At 44.7% G+C, this 25983-nt stretch overlaps 1 protein-coding gene across 1 annotated transcript in view; it reads left to right on the top strand.

Annotated features, from left to right (window-relative positions):
- Positions 1-25426, top strand: part of capns1b (calpain, small subunit 1 b) — a 47752-nt gene extending 22326 nt beyond the window's left edge. Inside the window, exons 5-11 of the mRNA XM_087984078.1 lie at positions 1279-1336; positions 3066-3130; positions 8986-9054; positions 12239-12317; positions 15746-15862; positions 20226-20284; positions 23498-25426. Of these exons, the coding sequence (XP_087840204.1) occupies positions 1279-1336; positions 3066-3130; positions 8986-9054; positions 12239-12317; positions 15746-15862; positions 20226-20284; positions 23498-23524 (474 nt within the window). The 3' untranslated portion in view covers positions 23525-25426. The remainder of the gene's footprint in view (positions 1-1278; positions 1337-3065; positions 3131-8985; positions 9055-12238; positions 12318-15745; positions 15863-20225; positions 20285-23497) is intronic.
- Positions 25427-25983: the final 557 nt, after the last annotated feature.

The raw sequence follows: 25983 nt of genomic DNA, 5'->3' as shown, positions 1-25983 counted from the left end.
CGAAGAGATGAGAAATGGCTTCATCCAGAGAGTGGAGCCCCGAGTGGCATTCTCTGCCATGGAAAGCAGTTGAGGCCCATACATTGAATGTTTTCAAGAAGATGTTGGAATAGTTGTTAGGGCTAAAGTGATCAAAAGGTACTGGGAGAAGCAGGAACCGGGGCTCTGAGTTGAATGATCAGCTATGGTCATGTTGAAGGCAGAACAGGGTCAAAGGGCCGAATGGCCACTTCTGCCTATTTTCTATGTTTCCAGAACTGTTCAGTGTCTGGGGTGAACTCCTGAGATTTCACTGCAATTCTATATTCTGTGTCTGAGAAGGAGTTTCTAGATTAGAGTGGTGCTGGAAAAGCACAGCAGTTCAGGCAGCATCTGAGGAGCAGGGAAATCGACGTTTCGGGCAAAAGCCCTTCATCGTGAGGGTTTTTGCCCGAAACGTCGATTTCCCTGCTCCTCGGATGCTGCCTGAACTGCTGTGCTTTTCCAGCACCACTCTAATCTAGAATCTGGTTTCCAGCATCTGCAGTCCTTGTTTTTACCTGTCTGAGAAGGAGCTGCTATTCCACCCTTTGGCAGTGAATGGTGTGTGGTGGTCAGCACTGACTGGTAAGGGAGCCAAGCAAAGAGAGTAGAGGAACAGGACTCTCTGTTGCTGTACAATTGAGGATCAGCCATTGAAGCAAGATGGACTCCACTCAACCCAGAAGCTGCTATTTGATATTTCAATGCATGAAACCCATACAGCTATTGGCTACAATGTGAGAAATGATCCTGACTCATTTTCCAGCTTGTAATGACCTCTCATTGACATTAGAGGATTGGAGGGTGAAGAGAACAGGGTGACTTGTTTCACATTAAAACCGCAATGTCTTAAGAGAAAATCTTGCGGCTTGATCTTTCTGTTCCTCCTGTAAAGTAATGGAATTGAAATAGTTCTTATTCCCATGTGGGACATGGATATTTCTGGCTGTGCCAGTAGTTACTGCCCTGGAGGAGGTGGTGAGTTGTCCCTTTGAACAACTGTAGGTAGACCCACAATGCCAGTGGGGAGGGAAATCTAGGATCTTGACCCAGCGACTATGAAGGAACAGTAATATACTTGCAAGTCAAGATGGTGCATGGCTTGGAGGGGAACTTGCAGGGTATGGGGTTCCCATGCATCTGCTACCATTAATGTTGGAGATGGTAGAGATTGTGGGTTTGGAAGGTGTTGTCAGAGGAACCTTGGTGAATTGTTGAGTGATTCTGTTGTGATCTAAGAGTCTTGATTCTTTGCAGGACATGGAGGTGAGTCCCGTTGAGCTGAAGAACATACTCAACAAGATTGTCTGCAGACGTAAGTATAGGCTTTTAGTATTTCTCACGGCCTTGACACTGTCTTCACGTGATGCAATTATATTTAAATTGCTTTTGTAGGGATCAGCAACATAAGGTCTCAGAACCGAGACCTAATTCAATCCCTATTTCTCAATATCAAGGGCTAACACAAATTTAACCATCTTGGTTTAAAGATGAGCAATTTGGTTTGCCGTCAATTGTCATTTCTCGAAGAGAGGTCCGAATGTGTACCAGCCAATGAAGAAGTGTTTATGTCGTTTCATTTCTTAAAGGTGTAGCTCCAATTTTGTTTTTAAATACAAATGCCTCTTGCCCCTGGACTCGAGAATAAGCAGAAGTAATTTCTCACAATTTGTGTCCTTTTAGTATCAATCGAATTGCCCACAAGCTAAACTCTCTAGAACAGGAGTCTGTGCCATAGCTTAACTCTTGGAAAGCATTTGAATAATCCTGCGCAGCATTTTAATTTGTACTTTTTTTGTGTGTGTGTGTTGAGATCCAGGTCAGATGATAAGTTCCCCCTTTAGAGTCCAGATTTGGGTGGTGCTGGAAAATCACAGGTCAGGCAGCATCCGAGGAGCAGGGAAATCGAAGTTTCGGGCAAAAGCCCTTCGTCAGGCCTTCATTCCTGATAAAGGGTTTTTGCCCGAGACATCAACTTTCCTGCTGCTTGGATGCTGCCTGACCTGCTGTGCTTTTTCCAGCCCCATTCTAGTCTAGACACTGATCTCCGGCATCTGCAATCCTCACGTTTGCCCTGTGTCTAATTGTCCCTGTGCTGACTGGTACATCAGTTGGTGAGACATCAAACTCTGCTTTCCTGGGAATGGGATATTTTAAAGGCTCGTTCCCTGGATGTTGGTTTCCCTGGTTCTGTCTGTCCCTCTAATGTCTATCGCCCTCTCTTGGTGATGAGCAGCTGCTGTGAACAGCTATTGGTGTTTTGTACAGTTGAATTGTTGAGCACTTCCGATGGCAGTTCAGAGTCCACTACGTGTGTCTGGAGACCTATGTAAAGCCACACTAGGTAAGAATGGCAGTCTTCCATTCCAAAGTCTTTGAGAATCAGGTTATGAGTGTGTGTGCTTTTTTTTTTTTAAAATGATAACTTCACTGTCACCATTACGGAGACTGGCCCTTTAGAATCTTGAATTCTTCAAAGAGATTCCCCCTGTTTCTGTAAACTCCAGAACTTACTTACTCAGCCTCCCAAATTGGAGACTGGAGTATGTGGTGGACACAAGCTTTATAACACCTTTTTTAACATGATGAAACTGCCCCAAAAAGGTTTACAATATTGTTGAACATCATGTGACACTGGGGGCAACATAGGGCGATGGTCATCTGACTTAACAAAACCCGGGAGGAAATGTAGATTTTCTTTTGGTAGTATGTTAAAGGAAGAAAGTGAGACATAAGTGGAGAGATTTGAGCAGGAATTCCCTACTGTGGAAAAAGTGTTTGAGTTCCCTTTCTTTAAAATGACATTTTCTAATTATTATAACTTTTGTATTCAAAGAGACCCCCTTTTTTGGTTGATTGCAGTGGAGAAATTGGTTGCTCTTAGCAATGGCTGTATTAAAACTGAAGTGGTAAAACAGTGTTTAGTTTTGAGCAGTGTTCAGAGATATCAGTCTTTGATCTGGCCAGGTCTCTGGTTGTTCCTCTGGGTAAAAGAGTGATTTCCTGACTGTTTAATTCTGCTGATGTTTTATTCTCTGTCACAGATCCCGATCTGAAGACTGATGGGTTCAGCTTGGAGTCTTGCCGCAGTATGGTTGCTGTTATGGATGTATCCTTTCGAAAAGGGTCAAACTGATTATCAGCTTGACTCAAAATGGCTGAGGGCCTTGGCTCTTTCCAACACTATATTGTTCTTTATTCGCTGCAGCAGAAAAATTCGACACTTCACCACCGGGCAGTTCTGATCACCCTGTTATGGGAAGAATATTATTAAAGCCGGAGAGGGCTCAGAAAAGATTTACCAGGATGTTGCCAGGTTTGAGCTATGAGGAGAGAACGGATAGTTTGGGACCGTTTCTTCATGGAATACAGGAGTTTGAGAGGTGACCTCATAAAGGTTTATAAAATCATGAGGGATAGGTAAGTTGAATGGCTGGTATCATTTCCCTAGGGTAGGGGATTTCAAGACTAGATGGCATATTTTTAAGGTAAGAAAGATTTTTAAAAAGCTATGGCAAATTTTGTTTTACACAGTGGTTTGTGTGTGCAATGAACTTCCTGGGGGAATGGTGGATATGGGTATAGTTACATTGTTTAAAAGATGTTTTGGATAAGTAAATGAATGAGAGGTTTGGAGGGAGATGGGACTAGTTAGTTGTTATGGTTGGCGTGGTCTGATTGGAACGAAGAGTTTTGTTTCTGTGCCTCACGACACTGACTCTCAACAGAGGACATTGGGGGTAGGGAAACTTATAAAACAAAGTTCTTTCAAGGGTGTCCTTTTGAGGACAGTTAACAGTCAACCACATTCCTGTGGGTTTGGAGTCATAAGTACGCCAGACCAGTTAAAGACAGCAGATTTCCTTCAAGAACATGAGTGAACCAGATGGGATTTTGCAACAATCAGTAGTGTCATGGTGACCTTTACTGAGACTGAGGAGTTTGAAACATTTTAGGTTTCTTAAGGGGCTTGACTGGGTAAACGCTGAGAGGATGTTTCCCCTTTATGGGAGAGTCTAGGAGCAGGGGGCGTAAAGGGCCACCAATTTAAGAATCTGGTAAAGCTTTTCTTTTGAGGATTGAGTGCTTTGGAGTTTGTTGCCGCAGAGAGCTGTGGGGGTAGAGTCCTGGTGTATATTTAAGGCTGAGATGGCTGATTCTTGACCAGTTGGAGAATTGAGGGTTATGGGGAAAAAAGCAGGAAAGGGGACATGAGGAATGCTGGATCAGCCATGATCCTCTTGAATGGTGGGGCAGGCTCAACGGACCGAATGGCCTACTCCTGTTCTTGTTTTTTTTATATGGTCTTAGCATAAACTTAGAGAATCTAAGCTGGGTTGGGCGAGGGATTTTTAACATCATGTGACAAACGTTCTTCGTCCCGTTGATGTTCCTGCAACCACAAAGCTGGTGATTTTCTCGATTTACCCTGTTGTCGTGTTGGCGGACCCACTCTCTCCTAATTCCATCCATTTTCACCATTGATACCGGAGCTGCACCAGCTGCCACCTGTGTCAGTACTCAGACCAACCCCTTCACCCTGCAGCTTCTGTGTTTGTTGACCAATACGCAAAGCTGAGTGACGCCCCTTCCCATTCCTGCACCACTGGCCTCTGTATGCCGAGGATTTAGCCATTAGCGAGTGGTTGCTCCTACATAACGACTGTTGCTACCTCTTGCTGACAGCATCCAGAAACATGGTTCTCATGTGCACTGATGACAGCTGACTTGACCTCGCAAGCACCTCTCTGGAGCAGTGCTGAACAATCTGATTTGTTCCTCTGACATTCACTCATGGGCTCCAATAAAATATCAGAGGTGTGAACCTATAGATTCGTGTCTCTATTCCAAATCTCTCACTCTTCACCAGTTCCATCTCTCTTCTGGGAAACAGTCCAAGGCAAGTGGATCTGATTGGTGCCCTATTTAACCCAGGGATGATGAGCTTCTGCCAGCACATCCATGCTATCCCTCAGGTGGCTGGTTTCAATCTCTGGTATTCCCTAACGGTTCAGCTTTTGTTCACTTACCGTGCTCCAAACCTTAGGTCATTGAAAACTCTGCCTCACGCCAACTGCCATTTGCCCATCAAATGCTTGCTGACCAATGCTAGTTCTTTGAAAGGTAGATGGCAATCCCAAGTTCTCATCCATGTTTCCAAACCACTCTGTGTCCTTGCCCCTCCCTGTCTCTGTTATACCCTGCAAAGCCAAACACCTTTGAGATATCTCTGCTTCCTATTCTTGCCTCTTATAAAACAATAAAAAACAAATAGCACAGGAACGGGCCAGTGCTGACAGATGATGCCTTTGTAACCTACAATCCTTTTGCCTCTATGCAATCCGTAATCCTCTCGTCCCTGTCTATACATGTACCTGGCAAGATGTCTCCAAAATGTTGCTGTCGTGTCTGGCTCCACCATCTCCAGTGGCAGCATATTCCAAGCACTTAATACTTTTAAAAAACAAATCTGCATTAAACTTACCCTCGATAAAAGCAAATTACTGCGGATGCTGGAATCTGAAACCAAAAGAGAAAATGCTGGAAAATCTCAGCAGGTCTGACAGCATCTGTAAGGAGAGAAAAGAGCTGACGTTTCGAATCTAACTGACCCTTCGTCAAAGCTGTGACAAAGGGTCAGTTAGATTCGAAACGTCAGCTCTTTTCTCTCCTTACAGATGCTGCCAGACTGCTGAGATTTTCCAGCATTTTCTGTTTTGTTTAACCTTACCCTCGTTTACCTCACGGGTATCTCCCTAATAATTGATATTTCTGCCCTGGGAGGGGGATAACAACAGAGTCTAACTATCCAATATGTCAATGGGTCTCATAATTTTGTAAACTACGATAAGGTCACTCTCATCCTTCGGTATTCAAGTGAATGTCCAATCTCTCCTGGTAGTGAATGCCCTCCAAACCAGGTAACACCCTGGTAAACTGTTTCTGTATTGCCTCCAAGATCTGAATTGTACACAATAGTCCAAAAATGGGTAAACTAAAGTTCTGTCCAGCCCTAATGTGATTTGCCAGTTTTTATATTCCATTCCCCAACTGATGAAGGTGAGTTTGTTATATATCTTAACCACCTTATCCATTTGTGTTGCCACTTTCAGAGAGCTGTGGACCTGTATACCTAGATCTCTCTCTACGACGCTTCTTAGGGTTCTGCTGTTTACTGTTATACTTCTCTCCTGCATTACAGCTTTCAAAATACATCCCCTTGCACTTTTCTAGATTAAATGTCATCTGCCATTTCTCTGTCCAAGTCTGCAGCCTATCTCTGTCCTGCTGTATCCTCTGGCAATTCTTCACACTGTCCACAGCTCCCCACAATCTTTGTGTCATCCACCATCTTACGAATCATCTGCTACACCTATTACAAACCATCTGGGTCTCAGCACTGCGAAACACCCCTGGTCACTGACCTCCAGTCAGAAAAACAGCCTTCAACTGCTACACTCTGTCTTTGATGGCTGAGCCAGTTCTGTATCCATCTTACCAGCTGATTTTTCCATGTGATGCCACCTTTTGGATCAGCTTAACATGAGGGGCCTTGCTGAAGTCCATGTAAACAACATCTACTGTCCTGTCCTCCTCAATCATCTATGTCACTACCTTAAATAAACTCAGTCAAGTTATTGAGACATTATCTTCTCTGCAAATATCGTGTTACCTAATGCTAATAAGTCCATATTTTCCCGAATGTGAGTAAATTCTGTCCCTAAGAATCTTCTCCAATAATTTCTCTACCATTGATATAAAACTCATCTGTTTCCTGCATTATCTCTGTTGCCCTCTTAAACAAAGGGGTGCCATTGATGATTCTCCAATTCTCCTGGGACTAAAAAGGATACTAAGATTTTGTACAAGGCCCTAGCAATTTCCTTGCCTGCCTTTCTTATTCTGGGATAGATCCCATCAGGCCCTGGGGATTTGTCTTCCTTAATCCTTTCAAAACGCCCAAAGCCATCACTTTTTTTTTAAAAATGCTGAATGGACCAGGATATCATCAAAGCCTTGCCAGGACTCGCCATCCACAATGTCCTCCTCTTCTGTGGATGCTGATGCAAAATATCCACTTCGGACCTTGTCAATGGCCTGCCTTTGACTCCAAGCATAAATTGCCCTTGAGTGGAACTATCCTTTCCCAGCCCCTAACGTCCATCTAAAATGCCTTTGGGTTCTCCTTAATCCTGTTTCATGCCACTCCCCTCCTTTCCCCCCCCCCACCCCCACCCCCCATCCCAACACTCGTAATTCCTTGCTCGAGTTTTTTCCTGCTATCTTTGTATTCTTTGAGGCCTCTTTGTCGTTTGGTTTCCTCAACCTTGCATATACCTCCTTTTTCTTGTTGACGAAGCTCTCACTTTTTCTCTTGTCACCCAAGGTTTCCAATTCTTGCCATCCTTCTCCTTAGTTTTCACAGGAACACACTGGTCCTGAACTCTAATCAACTGGCCTTTAAAAGATTCCCACGTCCCAGATGTGGATTTATCCTCCAATAGTTGCTCCCAGGATACATTCCCTAGTTCCTACTTAATATTTTTAGTTCACCTTCCTCCAATTTTATACTTTCACCTGAGGGCCACTCTTATCCTTAGAATTATGGTCTAAAATGCTAACTACTGAACCTTTGAAACTAGTGTTCCGAGATTTTAATTGTACCCCATCGGTGGCTGTTCCTTCAGCTGCATGGGACCTAAAATCTCTCCTTCCTTCAGTCAACCTCCTTCCCCACTCTAACTCCATTTCCCATCTTTTTAAGACACTCCTCCTTAAAATGGCACAACATTGAGGGCCGAAGGGCCTGTACTGCGCCGTTAATGTTTTAAAACCTATCCAACTGAGCTGTCGGTTATCCCTACTGACCTCCTTGTGTGTCTCAGTCCCCTGATTTGATTTATTACGTGGAGCAGCTTAAAATATTTTTCTGATGTTGAATGTGGTACAGGGGCAGAGCTTGCTGCTGTTATGGAACAGTCCTCCCCTTGCTCAGACCCCAGACTCCATCTGCTGCTCTAATACTGACCTAATGCATCAACTTCTAATCTCTTACCACCACTCTACTCATCGGCTTCTGCTTCAGTGCTGCCTTGTTTCAACCGTTCACCTTCTATTCCGTTCCCTCCAAAGTCTCATCCTCCCTCCCTTTCTCGGCTTCCACATCAAACCCTGCAACTCTCTTGTACCTCCTGCCATTTTGACCCGTGGACCTTAAATTCTGTCACCCTGCCATTGACGGTTGTGCTTCCAGCTGGCTGGGTGCCCATTTCTGACAATCCTTCTCTTGCCTCTCTCCCACTTTAAGTTACTCCTTAAGACCTATGAATTGTGCCCAGTGTCTCCCTATTTGACTTGGTGTCAGATAATTCTGAGGTCAGAGTCAAGAGTGTGGTGCTGGAAAAGCCCAGCAGGTCAGGCGAATCAACATTTTGGGCATAAACCCTTCATTAGACCTTTCTCCTAATTCTCTGAGGATCTTGCTCTGTTAGTGCAGCTTCTCTGTATCGTGATCTCTAGCTGCCGGGGTGAAGTGGGTTAGATGTGATTGGTGTATCCATCTGAGTGCTGGTCTCTGATCAATTACTCCCACTCAATATCCTGTGTTCCACCCGTAAACTTCACCATCAGTGAGGAATTGGAGCCCGTTCCAGAAACCCAACTCGACCTTTCAAATTACTGTGGAGACCTGCTGCTTGAGTTGCTGATTTTGGATTCGGTGTGTTGGATGTACTGGGTTAATTTTATTTTTGAATTATATACTGTATATGCCTGTGCTTCTTGCACCACAACATTGGCTGCAGTTGAAAATGTACCTTGAGACGTCTGGTGATGAAAAGCAGTTGATCAATGGAGGTTTTATTTTCATGTTGAAGTTCAGGAGAATTCCACAAATGTTTTGGCTTGGGGTATCTGTTGGTGTTGAACCGAGTTTGTTACACTGCCTTAACCCATCGATTTCAGGCTGACAGCACTGGAAGGCTGGGCTTTGAAGAATTTAAATACCTTTGGGATAAGATTAAGAAGTGGCAGGTATGTATGTCTCTAAGTTAGTAAGTCCACATACCTATGTCTGTACACAGCAGTTCAGATGTACTGGAGATTGCATCCCTCAGGCTCATTGTAACAGGCATACTTTGGATTCAATGTGACTATTGTGCCATGGATCAGAAAAGTCCCGTGTTCACTGGGTAACCAAACCAAGCACGCTGCCTGTAACAAAAACAGATTGCTGACAAAAACTCAGCAGGTCTGGCAGCATCTGTGGGGAGAAAGCAGAGTTAATGTGACTCTTCATCAAAACAGGCATACAGACGCTGGCTGTAAATGTAGCTTTAGCTCAGACTTTGTGTGTGTGAGATTCACTCAGTGAGTCTTTATGACTGACATCAATACTTTGCTAAAGCTGACTTTTGGCAGTACAATGCCAACAGTATTAGGTTAGATTCTCCTACATTGTGGAAACAGGCCCTTCGGCCCAATAAGTCCATACCGACCGTCCGAAGAGTAAACCACCCAGACCCATTTTTCTCTGACTAGTGCACCTAACACCGAAGGCAATTTAGCATGGTCAATTCACCTGACCTGCACATCTTTGGACTGTGGGAGGAAACTGGAACATGTGGAGGAAACCCACACAGACACGGGGAGAATGCAAACTCCACACAGACAGTCGCCCGAAGCTGGAATCGAACCTGGCACCCTGGGCTAACCACTCAGCCACCGTACTGCCCCATTGGTGAATATCTCATTCTTGGACAATGTTGAGCAGTTTCTTTCTGGAATGAAGTTAGTCCCGTGATGGTTATCTACTGTAGTACAAATATTGACTCTACTTTGTATAACTTTCACCTCTTGTGTGGAGGACTCCCTATAGCTCCCTATCTCTCTGTTATCCTTTTCTCTATATACCCTTTTTGATTACTTCTATTTTGCAGCTTTGCAAATCCCATGTTTGACATGTCAGATTTTATTTGGATCTTGGGAGATTTGCCCGGTCGAGTAGCACTCCTTCGATGGATAGGACTAGAGAATCCCTGTCATTACTACAAGAAAGTGAACCTGCCTCCCCCTCACTCTCGGATATTCCAGACCCTAACAACTTGAGTGAATCTACAACTCCCCACCCCTGCCCTCACTCTCAGGATATTATCCTCTGTGTGCAAAAGTTGCCCCATAGGCCTCTTGTATCTTGTCCCTCTCACCCTAAACTTATGCCCTCTAGTTCTGGACTCCCCCACCTGTTATGTGTCCGTATATCCCTGGGTCATCCTCCCCCTGAATTCCTTTTTACAATTTTATGTTTCCTCCTCATTTCTCTCTCCACCTCCGTCCACACCCACGCCCCCCCCCCCCCCCCCCCCACCCCTGATCATTTCCCACTCTTCTACATTAAATTTCCATGTGACATTTACAATTTTGCAAATTGAGTACTGATTTTTTTTTTCAAAAAGGCACTCCATTTCTGCAATGAAAAGTTTACATTGCAATTGTTAAGAAGACAAAGCATTGAAAACTTGAAAGGGTTCAGAAAAGATTTGCAAGGATATTGCCAGGGTTGGAGGATCTGAGCTTCAGGGAGAGGCTGAACAGGCTGGGGCTGTTGTCCCTGGAGCGTCGAAGGCTGAGGGGTGACCTTATAGAGGTTTACAAAATTATGAGGGGCATGGATAGGATAAATACACAAAGTCTTTTCCCTGGGGTCGGGGAGTCCAGACCTAGAGGGCATAGATTTAGGGTGAGAGGGGCAAGATATAAAAGAGACCTAAGGGGCAACTTTTTCATGCAGAGGGTGGTACGTGTATGTAATGAGCTGCCAGAGGAAGTGATGAAGGCTGATACAATTGCAACATTTAAGATGGGTCTATGAATAGGAAGGGTTTGGAAGGATATGGGCCGGGTGCTGGCAGGTGGGAGTAGATTGGGTTGGGATATCTGGTCGGCATGGCCGGGTTGGACTGAAGGGTCTGTTTCCATGCTGTACATCTCTGTGACTCTATAAATGGGAGTCTGTTATTCTGCCCCCTCCAACTCACTTCCCTATCTTTCTGGTCTGGTATCTCAACCCCACAGATTCCATAAATCGTAACACCTATCCCCGGTGGGAAAAAAATACATATCCATCTCTGTTTTTGAAATTTCAGCAGCTTTTGGGTGGGAGGAGTTGTGGATACAGGTTTTCATCAGAATGGCTTTGGTTCTAAATTTAACCTGCTCATCTCGTTCTGGGTACTGTCACCAGAGTGAATGGTGTCTCTGTTTACCCTGTTCGAGATTTTAAACACCTTATTAGATGTCCCCTTAATCTGCAATAAAATTATTTAGCCTATTCAAGGGTATTATGGCAAATGTCCAAGCAGGTTGGACTTTGAATCTGGACCTTCTGGTCCCTGAGGTAGGAGCGCTACCACAGCACCATAAAAGCTCCCTTGGATTTGTTATATGCGAAGGAAGTACAGGCCTGGTCTACAGAAACGAAGCTTGTCACTCCAGCTTTCTAACCCAGTGTCATTCTTGTCAGCCTGGACTGTGACTTTTCCCAGCTCAATATACCTGCCTTTTGGTCATGTTCCCAGATCTGCTTGTGAACAGCAACCTTGTTCCAACAATCTCCTTGGAGACAATCAGTGAATCTTGCTGAAGTGATATAATGCTCTCCACGTTGGTCTGTGAGCTGAGCTGTTTCTAGTTTGGGGAAACAGTCCCTACACTATGTGGAAGCAGGCCATTTGGCCCATTGAGTCCATACTGAACTTCCAAACAGCATCCCACCCAAACCCACCTCCCACGGCTAATCCACCTAGCCTGCATATCCCTGGACACTATGGGTAATTTAGCACGGCCAATTCACCCCAAGCTGCACTTGTGGGAGGAAATCACAGCACCCAGAGGAAACTCTCGTGCTGTGAGGCAGCAGTGCTAACCACTGAGCCCCCATGCTGCGCTTACATTGGCTGATGACATTGGACTATTTTACAGAGTGGAGGCTGAAAACGGTGCGACTAGCTATCTGCCACTAATTGCCTACTGCCTCCTGCTGGCAATCAATGGCGAGATGTGTATATCTTCCAATAGCTTTTCGGTCTAAATTTGTGCACTTGTGTCAAATGTGTGGCTTGGACTGTTTGTCCCCCACTCCCCCAGTGAATCTGTGCCCTCGCTAGTCATCCTGACCCTGTATGCAGTTTGAACTAAATATGTAATTCACCCCCCACAGGCTGTCTACAAAGGATTCGATGCCGACAAATCAGGAACCATTAACAGCCAAGAGCTTCCTGGGGCTTTTGAAGCAGCAGGTAGGACATGTTGATCAACTGACCTATAGCTCCATGGAGGGGGCTGTGGGGAGAAGGTAGTGCCAAGGGCACATTCATACATGTGTTATAATGCAGGAGGAGACTATTCAGCCCATCAGTGCTGGTACTATGAGGGAGTAGTTCTCAACATTTCCCTGCCTAGCATGAATCTGATCAGGAATTCAGGAGACCCTTCAGTGTGCTAAGACAGTAGGGCATGCAACAACGTGAAAGGTGTGAGGTGACTAGTATAGATTTAAATGAAGGGCAGGTTGGATGAGGACGTTAAGAACAATGAATGGGAGGTTGGGTGAGAGGAGATAACTAGAGTGGGCTAGAGCCTGTGAATCAGCCAAATGATCTGGCTCTGTCTTGTGTATTTTAATTTCATTGATGTGGAGGTGCCTGGGTTGGATTGGGGTGGACTGTGTCAGAAGTCACAAGACACCAGGTTATAATCCAACAGGTTTATTTGAAATCACAAGCTTTTGGAGCCCTGTTCCTTTTGTCAGGTGTAGTCACTTCACCCGCAGAGGGGCAGCGCTCTGAAAGCTTGTGATTTCAAATAAACCTGTTGGACTATAACTTGGTGTCATGAGACTTCTGATTTTAATTTCAACAATTACTGGTAGTTCCTTTTTCCTGCCTAGCTTAAGGGCATCGCTTGCTCGGCCAGCATTTATTGTCCATCCCTAATTGCCCCTTGAAGGTGAAGTTGGACTCTGTGGAGTGTAGGTAGACCCATAGTGCTGTTTGGAAGGCAGATTCAGGATTCTAACACACTGTGAAGGAACAGCGATGTATTTCCACATCAGGATAAACAGGAGTTCAAGTGGAACTTGCAGATGGAGGTGCTCCGATGTCTGTAGATCCTCAGACTCAGGAAAGCACTGGGGAATTGGTAATCATTGATCAGCTCTCTCAACGCACTGGTAGGGGTATGAAGAGCTGATCAGGGACTGTGCTGCAAGACCACACACTGCCCTCAGTCAATGTAATTCCACTGCTAATCACTAGATGGGGCACCTTTCGAACAGCTTTTTATAGGTTTGGAGCCAACCTATAAAAACACCAAAATGCTGCAGCTGCTAAAATTCTGAGAGAAAGCAGGAACTGCTGGAAGTAGATCAGTCAGCACTGGCAAAGGAAGGAAGGAAGTTAATGTTTTGTGTATACCACTGCTTTATCTAATGTGGTTGCAAGCACACGGTCTGGAGGTCTCTGACTGCGGCTGGCTGTACAGACTGTCCCTGAGGCTCTTCACCTCCTTGCATACTTCGGTCACTCTACAGGTTCTGAAACCCTGCTCTCCAGTGTAAGATATGGAAGAGCTCTTTCTTCACATTCTCCTTATAGATTGTTGTCATCTTTCTCTCACTGACATCAGAGTCATGGGTTCAGTTACATCGTTACTAGTTGCATTGTACTGCCTCTCCTCCCAGGTTTCTCTCTCGCATGCACACACAAACGACCCTCCTCCCCCTTCTCTCCAAACTGCAAGTCTTGATCTCTGTTTGGGATAATCTGAAACTCTGAGTGGATGCTCCAATCTGCTTCACTTCAGCCCAATATAGGGAGACACTATCAAATGGGTAGTTCATCTGTTAACTGAAATATCTCCAATAATATTTGAAGTTAATGCTCTGAAATCACCCTGAAAACCTCCTGTGCTCTGAGCTTCTGATTGGTGTTTATAGTTAAATCCATTACTGCAGAAAATAGCCTTGAAAAGCCTTCTGGTCACTGACTCTCACAGCACCAAGTCTCCTAAGGCTGTCATGACAGTATTTTGTCTGGTGTAGTGTTGAACTCTGTACAGCTATTACATGTTCTGTGATAATCAGACTGTCACCCTTCGTAGAGTTCTAGAGTTGTACAGCAGGGAAGCAGACCCAATCTGACTGAGTTCCATTTGCCAGCATTTGGCCCATATCCCTCCAAACCCTTCCTATTCATGTACACATCCAGATGCCTTTTCAATGTAATTGTATCAACACCTCTGCAGCTCGTTCCATACACATATCACCTTTGTGTGGAAAAGGTTACCCCTCTGGTCCCTTTTTTAAATGTCTCCCCTCTGACCTTAAACCTGTGCCCTCTTGTTTTGGAATTCACCCTAGGAAAAATGACCTTCACTATTTAGGAGAAAGTGAGGACTGGAGATCGGAGTCAAAACGTGTGGTGCTGGAAAAGCACAGCCGGTCAGGCAGCGTCTGAGGAGCAGAAGAGTCAACGTTTTGAGCATAAGCTCTTCATCAGGAATGTGGGGGGTCCCCCGAGGGTGCTGAGAGATAAATGGGAAGGGGGTGTGTGTTGCTGGGGTGTGGGGAAGGTAGCTAGGAATGCAATAGGTAGGTGGAGGTGGGGGATGATGGTGATAGGTCAGAGTTGAGGGTTGAGTGGATAGGTGGGAAGGAAGATGGACAGTTCAAGAAGGCAGTGGGGAGTTGGAGGGTTGGATCTGGGATGAGGGGGGGTGTGGTGGAGATGAGGAAACTAGTGAAATCGACATTGATGAGGTGTGGTTGGAGGGTCCCAGGACAGAAAATGAGATATTCTTCCTCCAGGCGTCAGGTGGCTTGGATTTGGTGGTGGAGGCGGCCCAGGACTTGCATGCCCTTGGCGGAGGGGGGAGTTGAAGTAGTCAGCCACAGGGCTGTGGGGTTGTTTAGTGCATATGTCTCTGGGACTCGAATAAAAATGCCTTCAGTGTTCCTTCATTGTGTCCCTTTCAAGTGCTCTGACAATAGAAGATTTTGGTTGACCTTGTCTTTTTTTGTTTGAACCAAATTTTCTTCTCCAGTTTTAAGGTTGATAGAGTTTTCATCCTATCCCACCTTTTCACTTCTTTTTGCATTCACTGCACCTACGCCCTGAATTACTTTCTGCACAACAGGAAACCTTTTGGTTTTTCCCTTTACCTTCAATTGCAAAAAGTACTTTCAAACAGTTGTTTTTTTTTAGACTTTCACTCCTTTACAAGTGTCTTAAAATGGGGCCATTATTCAATTTTTTTTGATTACTTGAGGCACTATCAAATAGGTAGTTCAGCTCTGTTGACTGAAATATCTCTGTACTATTTGAGACTCGACGTACTGAGATTGTTTCAAAAGCCGCCTATGCTCTCAGCCTCCGATTGGTATTTATAATTAAAAAATCCATTATTGCAGAAAATAGCCTTGAAAAGCTTTCTCATCACTGACTGAGTAACCCACCCAGATCCATCTCCAACTCTACACTTACCTCTGACTAATGCACCTAACCTGCACATCCCTGAACACTATGGGCAATTTAGCATGGCCAATTCTCTGCACCACCCTCCAGATCTCATCTCATCCTGACTTGGAAATATGTTACTGTTCTTTTATCATTGCTTGGTTGGATTTTGACATTTAACCTTCTCTACTTCTGTCTCCTTCTGTGCAAAGGATATCCTCTGAATGATGAACTTTACCGACTGCTGTATCGCCGATATGCCAATGAGTCTGGTGACATGGACTTTGACAACTACATTTCCTGCTTAGTCCGGTTGGATGCCATGCTCAGTAAGTGTGGTTCTGTTAGCACCTATTAACTTGACCAATCAGTTTGGAGCCATTCCTGTGACATTGCTGCCTGGCACAGCTCAGTGACGATATTGAGGCATGTGCTGTGTATGAAACTAGAAATAAAACCAACAAAAAGCTGAGTGCTGTGCATACTTGTCTCCACGTGAATTGATATTGAGTGAGTACAATAGACAGATGTGGACATTCTGAAACTGACCCATTGCACTCCAGATCAGAATAGACCCAGCCCCATCTTCTCCAATAAAGCAGGACTGGGAGATCTGATTGAGGGGTTTAATGGGGGGGTAGATGCAGGTATTCATTTGTGCAGTGATTGAAAACTCAGGGCTCTTAAAACACAAGATGGATGGATGGACAGACCCTCTTTCACCCAGGGAGTGGTGAGCATGTGGAATTGGCGAAACTGAGGGAGTGGTTGAAGTAAATAGTAAAGGGAAGTGAGATGATGGAGAAAGCAGTGAAGGTTATGATAATGAGTGAGGGGAAATGTTAGGGTGTGGAAGAGAGGAGCTGCCTGGGGAGCAGAAACCACTTGGTCTGAATGGCCAGGTTTGGTGCAGTAAATCTGATCGCCGTATGTGATGGGGTTCCTTTGTCTGGTCACTCGATGCAAGGATTCAGGCTACAGTTCAGAGAGATAGAATACAGTGTGACAGATCCTGGCTGTTTGCTGTATTTAGCAGGAACTGAGTGAGATCCAAATCACGAGACTTCCCAAATGGGAATGTATTGAGTGTGTTGATAGCAGAATTTTAGTTTCACATCTGGACCTACTTGACAGCTGTGGATAAAAAGGCATTTTTCTGAAGTGAGCTATGCTTCTTAGTTGCAGCCTCAGGCTAATATTGTACCGTTTTATTTTGTTTAGTGTAAGTTTGTTTGAAGATGATCAACAGATGCTTAAAGTCTGTAAACGGCAGAGTCAGGCTGCTTGAAGAGCAGGCCATTTCATTCTTTTGTGTTTGGGTCGCCCTTTTCAGAGGGTCTTGCAGCACAGAAACAGACCCGTCAGTTCCACCCGTCCATGCCGACCACATGTCCCAACCTAATCTAGTCCCATTTGCCAGCATTGGCCCATATCCATCCAAATGCCTTTTTAAATGCTGTAATTGTACCAGCCTCCACCAGTTCCTCTGGTAGCTCATTCCATACACGACTGTCTGCGTAAAAAATTTGCCCCTTTTATATCTTTCGCCTCTCACGCTAAACCGAAGCCCTCTAGTTTTGGACTCCTCCCCTCCCCCACCCCCCACCCCACCCCACCCCAGGGAAAAGACCTTGGCTGTCTATTTATCCTATCCATGTCTCTCTTGATTTTATAAACAGCTATAAGGTCACCCCTCAGCCTCTGACGCTCCAGGGAAAACAGCCCCAGCCTTTTTGGTCTCTCCCTAGAGCTCAAATCCTCCAACATTCTTGTAATTCTTTTCTAAACCCTTTCAGATTTCCTAGCATCCTTCTTATATCAGGGGGCCCAGAATTGCACACAATATTTCAAATGTGGCCTAACTTCATTCCCAAGGATTTTATAGCAGCGCGCTTGGAGGGGAAATAATGATAGATCAGACACAGCATGGATTTACAAAAAAGAAATCATACTTGACAAATTAGATTAGATTAGATTACTTACAGTGTGGAAACAGGCCCTTCGGCCCAACAAGTCCACACCGACCCGCCGAAGCGCAACCCACCCATACCCCTACATTTACCCCTTTAACCTAACACTACGGGCAATTTAGCATGGCCAATTCACCTGACCCGCACATTTTTGGATTGTGGGAGGAAACCGGAGCACCCGGAGGAAACCCACGCAGACACAGGGAGAACGTGCAAACTCCACACAGTCAGTCGCCTGAGTCGGGAATTGAACCCGGGTCTCTGGCGCTGTGAGGCAGCAGTGCTAACCACTGTGCCACCGTGCCGCCCACTAAAATCTACTGAAGTTCTTTTGAGGATGTAACTAAAAGTGTTGAGCATGGGGAGCTAATGGATATTAGCTTTTTGGGGACCTTGAAAGGGCTTTTGACACTGTGCCATGTAAAAGATTCATGTGCAAAATTAACATGCATGAGATTGGGGGTATTGTATTGAGGTGGATAGAAAATTGGTTAGGCAGGAAATGGTAAGAAAAAATGGGTCTTTATTTTTTGAATTGCAGGCAATAGCTAATAAGGTACATTGGGGATTAATTTAAGGATCTCAGCTATTCTCAATATATGTTAATGATTTGGATGAAGGAACTAAGTGTAGTACAGGTGCACAATCCTTTATCTGAAATGCTTGGAACTTGCTATTTTTCGGAATTCAGAATTTTTCGAATTTCAGAGTAAGTGACAGTTTGGTGAAATTTAAAAAATCTTACAGGAGGAGCAGACACATCACAGTGACATGCATCGAGTGGGTGTTGACTTGGGTTAACTGTTTGCACACCAAACATCCTTGTTAACGAGGGAAAAAAAACTTTACAAAAAACCTTCGGACTTTGGAGATTTTCGGATATCGGATAAAGGGTTGTCTACCTGTATCTCCAAATTTCCAAGTGACACAAAGCTGGGTGGAAGAGTGAGCTGTGAGGAGAATGCAGAGATGTTGTAATGTGACTTGGACAGGCTGTGGGGGCAAATGCATGGCAGCTGCAGGATAATGGGGGAAAAATATGTTGACTGTTTTGGTAATCAAAATAGGAAGGCAGATATTTATTTAAAGGGCTGCAAGTAAGAGGGGAAATGTTCAGCAAGGCTTGAATGTCCCCGTGTACCAGTCACTGAAAGTAAGCATGCAGGTGTAGGAGGCAAACTCCAAAAAAAAAAGTGCAGGTCAGGTGATTTGGCCAGACTAAACTCGCCATTGTTTTAGGTGCATTAGTCAGGGTAGGGTAGGGGAATGGGTCTGGGTGGGTTACTCTTTGGAGGGTGGGTGTGGACTTGTTGGGCCAAAGGGTCTGTTTCCATGCTGTAGGGGATCTAATCTAATCAAATTGCATGTTGGACTATACAGGCCACACCAGGAATATTGTGTGCTCGTCTGGTCACCTTACGAGGAAGGGTGCTCCTGCTTTTGAGAGTTTGTAACAAAGGTTTCCTGAACTGATTCCTGGCAGGGCTGACTCCTATGAAGAGAGAATGACTTTGGTTAGGATTGTATTCACCGAAGTGATCACGTAGAAATCTATGAAATTCTAACAGTGAGATGGAGTAGATGTAGGAAGGCTGTCCCTGATCGTGGGGAGTCCAGAGCTGTGGGCCTTAGTTTAAGGATAAAGGGTAAACCTTTTAGGAGTGAGATGCGTGAAGAAAATACTTGGATGTTGAGAAACTTCTGGAGTTCATTTCCACAAAATGGTTAAAGGCCAAAACCTTGTGTTTTCCAGGAGATTACGCTCTTTTGGCTGAATGTACAGGAAGTGGCAGGATTTAAGGCATTGAGATGAATGATTATATTGAATAGTGGAGCAGGGTTAGGGTTTGCTCCTGTCTCCTATAGAAGCTGTTATTGAATCTACCCCTACTGCCACTTCAGATAGTGCATTCCGTAATTGTTGCTTTAATTAAAGGACAATTCTTTGGTCTATTTATCCCTCTTCCCACTTTCCTCAGTTTCTTAATCTGAAAGTTTTAGACACCATGTGTTCAGGTTTCAAGGCTCGTGAACAGCATCAATTAGCCCCTGTATTTAAAAAGAAAAAGTGGACTTAAAGTTAATTCAAGACTCTGATTGTGTCCTCATTCATGTCAAGTCCAGGTTGCCCACCAATCTCTGCTCTTATGTCGGAAATCTAAAAATATAGTTGTCCTTTTTAAATCCTTCCACAATATCTGGCCTGTCCTGTGTTCTCAAACCTCCACCAGATCAGCAAACTTCAACTTTTTTTGCTTTTTTTTTCCTAATTCTAGCCTCTTATACATTACTGTTATCCTTTGTTGCTGGTCCTATCTCTAGCGAGGTGGAGGTGAGTACTGCAGATGCTGGAGATTTGAGTCCAGATTAGAGTGGTGCTGAAAAAGCACAGCAGGTCAGGCAGCATCCGAGGATCAGGAAGATTGACGTTTCGAGCAAAAGCCCTTCATCATGTCTCTAGCTGTCTAGTCCCACAGTTCTGAAATATCCTTGCTCAACCCCTTGCCCTCCTTTTCCAGATGGTCCTTTTGAAGCCCTTGTCTTAGGACTAAGTGTTGGCCTAACAATTTCTTTAAGTGACTCCCTAACAAATGTGTTTGATAATAGGTTTTGTGAAGTGATTGGTGACATTTTATCTATATTTAAAGAAACTATATAAATGCACATCACTGTTGAGCAGAGCTGGTTAATCATTCCTTGCCTTGTCTTTTTTCACTTGCAGGATCGTTCAAGGCTTTGGATAAAGACGGCAATGGCTCCATCAAAGTGAACATAGTGGAGGTAGGATCATATCCCCAGTAGTACAATCATTAGTCGTAGAGGTGCACAGCATGGAAACAGACCCTTCGGTCCAACCCGGCCATGCCGACCAGATGTCCCAACCCAATCTAATCCCACCTGTTAGCATCTGGCCCATATCCCTCCAAACCCTTCCTATTCATAAACCCATCCAGATGCCTTTTAAATGCTGCAATTGTACCAGCCTCCACCACTTCCTCTGGCAGCTCATTCCAAACACGTACCACTCTCTTGTCCCTTAGATCTCTTTTATATTTTTCCCCCCTCACTCTAAACCAATGCCCTCTGGACTCCCCCACACCAGAAAAGAGACTTGGTCTATTTGTCCTATCCACGCCCCTAATGATTTTATAAACCTCTATAAGGTCACCCCTCAGCCTCTGACGCTCCAGAGAAAACAGCCCCAGCCTGTTCAGCCTCTCCCTGTAGCTCAAATCCTCCAACCCGGGACCAATCCTTGTAAATCTTTTCTGAACCCTTTCAAGTTTCACAACATCTTTCCGATAGGAAGGAGACCAGAATTGCATGCAATATTCCAACAGTGGCCTAACCAATGTCCTGTACAGCTGCAATATGACCTCCCAACTCCTGTACTCAATACTCTGACCAATAAAGGAAAGCATACCAAACGCCGCCTTCACTATCCCATCTACCTGCGACTCCACTTGCAAAGGAACTATGATCCTGTATTCCAAGGCCTCTTTGTTCAGCAACATTCCCTAGGACCTTACAATTACGTGTATAAGTCCTGGAGGTTTCCTCCACCAAACTGCTTTCTCTTTTGAGAGAGTCATACAGCACAGAAATGGACCCTTCTGTCCAACTTGGGCGGCACAGTGGCTCAGTGGTTAGCACTGCTGCCTCACAGCACCAGGGTCCCAGGTTCGATTCCAGCCTTGGGTGACTGTGCAAACTCTAAACAGACATTCTCCCCATGTCTGCGTGGATTTCTTCCGGGTGCTCCGGTTTCCTCTCACAATCCAAAGATGTGCAGGTCAGGTGAATTGGCCATGCAAAATTGTCCATAGTCAGAGGGAAATGGGTCTGGGTGGGTTACTCTTCGGAAGGTCGGTGTGGACTTGTTGGGCTGAAGGGCCTGTTTCCACGTTGTAGGGAATCTAATCTAATCAAACTTGTCCATGCTGACTCAGAGATTGTAATCAAGTGAAGGACAGAGTTTGTAGTGAGTTCCGAAGAATATTTGACACTATGTATGCTCAGTTTGACTCTCGAGAATGGGATGGGTGAAATGCCAGTGGGGCAACTTTTAGGAGATTGCAATAATTGTGTTATCTGGAATTCTAAGATTTATTGGACTAATTTCTGGGTTGGCAGGATTGTCTTTTGAGGAGCAATTGGGCATTTTGAAGAATGTTAGGTAATCTCATTGGGAAACTTAGACAATTCACCACAGGCTGGATGTAGCCAGGACGTTCTCCCTGGCTGCTGGCTGTAGAATCAGAGACGCAAGCTCAGAATAAAGAAGTAAGATGATTAAGACTGAGGTGAGCTTAAGGAGAGGCTAGAAAAATTGGAGCAGCAGAGGGTTGACAGTCAGTATCATTTTCCCAGAGTTCAAATGTTAGATCTAGGGGGCACTAAGGTGAGAAGGGGAAAGCTCAAAGGAAATGTGAAAGTCATTTTTATATAGTGAGTGATAGAAGTCTGGAACATGTTGCTGAGGTGGGCTGGAGGTTGATATTCCCTACAGTGTGGAAACAGGCCCTTCGGCCCAACAAGTCCACACCGACCCTCCGAAGAGTAACCCACCCAGACCCAATTCCCTCTGACTATGGACAATTTAGCATGGCCAATTCACCTGACCTGCACATCTTTGGATTGTGAGAGGAAACTGGAGCACCCGGAAGAAACCCACGCAGACGCTGGGAGAATGTCTGTGTGGAGTTTGCACAGTCACCCAAGGCTGGAGTCTAACCTGGGACCCTGGTGCTGTGAGGCAGCAGTGCTAACCACTGTGCCACCGTGCCGCCCACCACTGGCTGGAGTCTAACCTGGGACCCTGGTGCTGTGAGGCAGCAGTGCTAACCACTGAGCCACCGTGTTGCCCCTTGTTCAAAGTTTTTGAGACTTTTAGGCAAGGACACAAATATGCAAGGAATGGAGGGATATTGGTCAAGGGCAGGCAGAAGGCTTGATTTAATATGGTGTCATATTCAGTACAATATTGTGGGCTGAGGGCCTGTTCCAGTGGTGTGTACAGCTCTATGAGGAGGAATTTCTTTACTGACTGTGGTGAAGCTTTTGAATTCCCTACCCCAGAGGGCTGTGGAAGTTCAATCATTGAACAAGTTCAAGACAGATCAATAGGTTTCTGGGAAATTAATAGCAGGAAGAGATATGGAGGTGCAGGCGAGTGGTATTGATGAGATGACCAGCCATGATCTCGAATGGCGAGGCAAGCTCGATTGGGCTGAATGGTCTACTCTTACTCCTAAAAGGAGCAGCCTAGAGTGAAAAATCATTGAGATGGCACCAGCAACCGTGGGATGGGAACGGATCTGACCCTGGCAACTTGTGATCAGAAGTGGCCTGTACCAGAACTGGGGACTGCCTTGTAAAGAGGAGGCAGTTGGGGTACAGTTTCGCAAAGGGCAGGGGAGGAAATAACAAAGAAATGTGGAGCTTCCTGGGTGACAGAAGAGCAGATGATACAGGGAAAAACTGCAAATGAGTGATGCCAGGTCTATTTTATGGTTGAGGATGGGACTGAATCTGGACAGAGGGGTGTGTAGTCATGGCTGAAAGTACAAACTCCACACAGACGGTCGCCTGAGGCTGGAACCGAACCCAGGTCCCTGGCTCTGTGAGACAGCAGTGCTAACCACTGAGCCAACCTACCCGCCCTGTCTGTCTGTCTCTCCCTCTCTGGTTCCCTTTTATGCTGGGCCTCAGGGTATGGAGGTTTGACCACCAAGAACTTCAGTCACTTTGATCAGCATTTAAAAATTTAATTTCCTGGTTTTGTTGCAAATGGAATTGAAAATCTCAAATAGCCATGGTGAAGATATGAGTTCCTATCTGCAATTGTTTATTTTTGTTCTGATCTCTGGCGTATTAATCTGATGATGTGGCCACACATTTATTGGATGTGTGTGGGTTACCTTGTCAATAATCATGGTAAAGTACACTTTGATCACAAAAAAAAAGCTAATGACTGTCCATTTTCTCTTTTAGTTTCTACAACTCACCATGTATTCCTAAAGCAAACGCCTTGGGATCAGCTCATCAAAGAAAACTGAAGATCTCCTTGTCACTACTTATCTATCAGAGCAATAGCCCTTTGCTTGGCTGAGGATGGAGGGGGGGGGGGGGGGGGGAAAAGAGGGTGAAAATATATTTTTCTGCATGTAGGCTTTTTACTGTTCCTGAGATCTCTGTAAACTCAGCGTGTTGGAAGCACAGTGGTTAACCTTGACCATTCCAAACTTCAAGACTACTTTCTTCTGAGATTGCCAAAATCAAGAAAAAGATAATGTTTGAAAGAAAGGTCTTGTTGAGAATGAGCTTTGGAAATGGGAGATTAAAGGTCAGTATCACTGACCATTGACCCCCCCCCCCCCCCCCCCCCTCTCAGATCCACAAGCTTCTTGGAGAAAAACCATCTTTTCATTCTCTTGTGAGCTTTCTGCTTGCAATTTCCAACAACTGAGCTTTTCCTTTCTTGTTTGAATCTGTTGCCCTCGAATATTTCCTTGTGCGTGTGCCTAAAAGACTGAGGAAAGCAATTTATTTTTAAACAATGTTAAAGGTCACAGCCCGATCGGAAGCTGTAGTTTTAAGATTTATTCATACCCTTGAGTATTTGTTCTCCTTATTTTATGGAGAAGCCAAACTTGAAAGCATCCCTTGTTGAATCTGGTGTGTGGAGGGGGTGGGGAGATGTTGTGTGCCAAGGAGCGTTTAATGAATGGCATTTAATGAATGCTCCGTGGGGCACAACAGACGAGTTCTGTTTGCCAGTAACTGGAGCTTTGGAAAGGTCAAGCTTATTCTTGCAATGTTGTGCTTTGTACTTTGTGGGGTATTATAAAGGTTTTTTTAAGTGCTATTGTGTACAGGAACTTGATCTATTGAGTGCTGTCACCTGTCTGTCTGCTGTTTGATCTTGCTGCTTTATGCCCAAAGTATAAGCAACTTTATTTATGATCCCCCTGGCAATTCATTGCAGCCTCTCCCTTTGCACAAAAAAGCAGCCCCAGCAAATGATGGTGTTGCAGAAGGTGCTTGTGCCAATGGTCCAAAGATTGGAATTCTGGAAATACATTTCCTTCTTCATGGAGGGGTGCCTGAGCTTGGGGAGGCTTCGTAACCTTTCAAATGTACAAGGGCCCATTCCCTGATTATTACTCCGTTTGAGCTAGTAAGCCATTGGTTTGTCAAGTCTGTGATGTATTACACAAGAGCAATGCAATCAGTCTGGTCAGTTTCTTTCTCAGTTGCGATACAACTTATCAGTACTGGCGAGATAATGGCTTTCTGTTAATATCATTTGGGAAAAGACATTTTTATTTCATCAATCTTTGTTAAAACCTGTATTCCGTTGTTTTAGCGTTCTCAAAACCCAAATTTGTCTGCAAGTAAAACCAGTTCAGAGTCCTGCCTTTTTGAGGTGGTTCAACACATTTAGCCATTTGACACCGTGTTTAATTGCAGAGATGGGCCGTGCCTTTTCTCATCCTGACACTCGTTAACTGTGTGGAATAGGCCGTTCAGTTACCTGGACCCAGAATGTTGCCAAGGCGCAGGGCTCTCCTATTGGGAAGGTTGAGAACTGCTCGAGCTCAGCCCATTTCAAGATGAATCAAAATTGCAGTTTTTTTTTGAAGTGGGAGCATCAAGTCCCATTCCTGCCTTGCCAAAATCTCATAATATGCCAGAACCTCTGTGTTCTTCTAATGCTGATGTCCCATTGGATCTACCATAGTGTAACAAAGCACTGAGACAGTTGGGGGTGAATATGTGATTTTAAATTTGCTAATCTGCTCTTTATGATATTAACCTGCTTTTATTTTTCTCTCACTTCCAATGGCCAGAATTTGAGATTTTTAATAAAAGGAAATCTATTAGCCTTTTTAAAAAAAAAGTAAACGTATTAATAACTAATCAGCTGTTAAAGAGTCTTTACTTTTCCCAAGGTGGAAATGTCAAATACTACAGGGCGTAGATTTAAAATAAGGAGATATGTTTAAAGTGAAGTGTGAAAGGCAAGTTATTATTTACACAAGGCAAGGCAGGAGCCTGGAGTCTGCTGCCAGGGGAGGGTGGTGGAAGTGAATACAATAAGATGCATTTTACAGGAAAGACAGAAAGGGAGGCAAGAGAGGAGGGGGAGTAGCATTTTTGATAAGGGACAGCTGAGGGAGGATATTCCTGGAAATACATCCAGGGAAGTTATTTGGGTGGAGCTGAGAAATAAGAAAGGGATGTTCACCTTATTGGGATTGTATTACAGACTCCCCAATAGTCAGAGGGAAATTGAGAAACAAACTTGTAAGGAGATCTCAGCTATCTGTAAGAATGATAGGGTAGTTATGGTAGGGGATTTTAACTTTCCTATCATCGACTGGGACTGCCATAGTTAAAGGTTTAGATGGAGAGGAATTTGTTAAGTGTGTACAAGAACATTTTCTGATTCAGTATGTGGATGTACCCACCAGAGA

The sequence above is a fragment of the Chiloscyllium plagiosum genome, unplaced genomic scaffold (assembly GCF_037043375.1).
Source record: "Chiloscyllium plagiosum isolate Xiang-an unplaced genomic scaffold, Cpla_swu_hap1 HiC_scaffold_47, whole genome shotgun sequence".
In the NCBI taxonomy this organism is placed as follows: domain Eukaryota; kingdom Metazoa; phylum Chordata; class Chondrichthyes; order Orectolobiformes; family Hemiscylliidae; genus Chiloscyllium; species Chiloscyllium plagiosum.
This window is presented reverse-complemented; position numbering and strand designations above follow the sequence as displayed.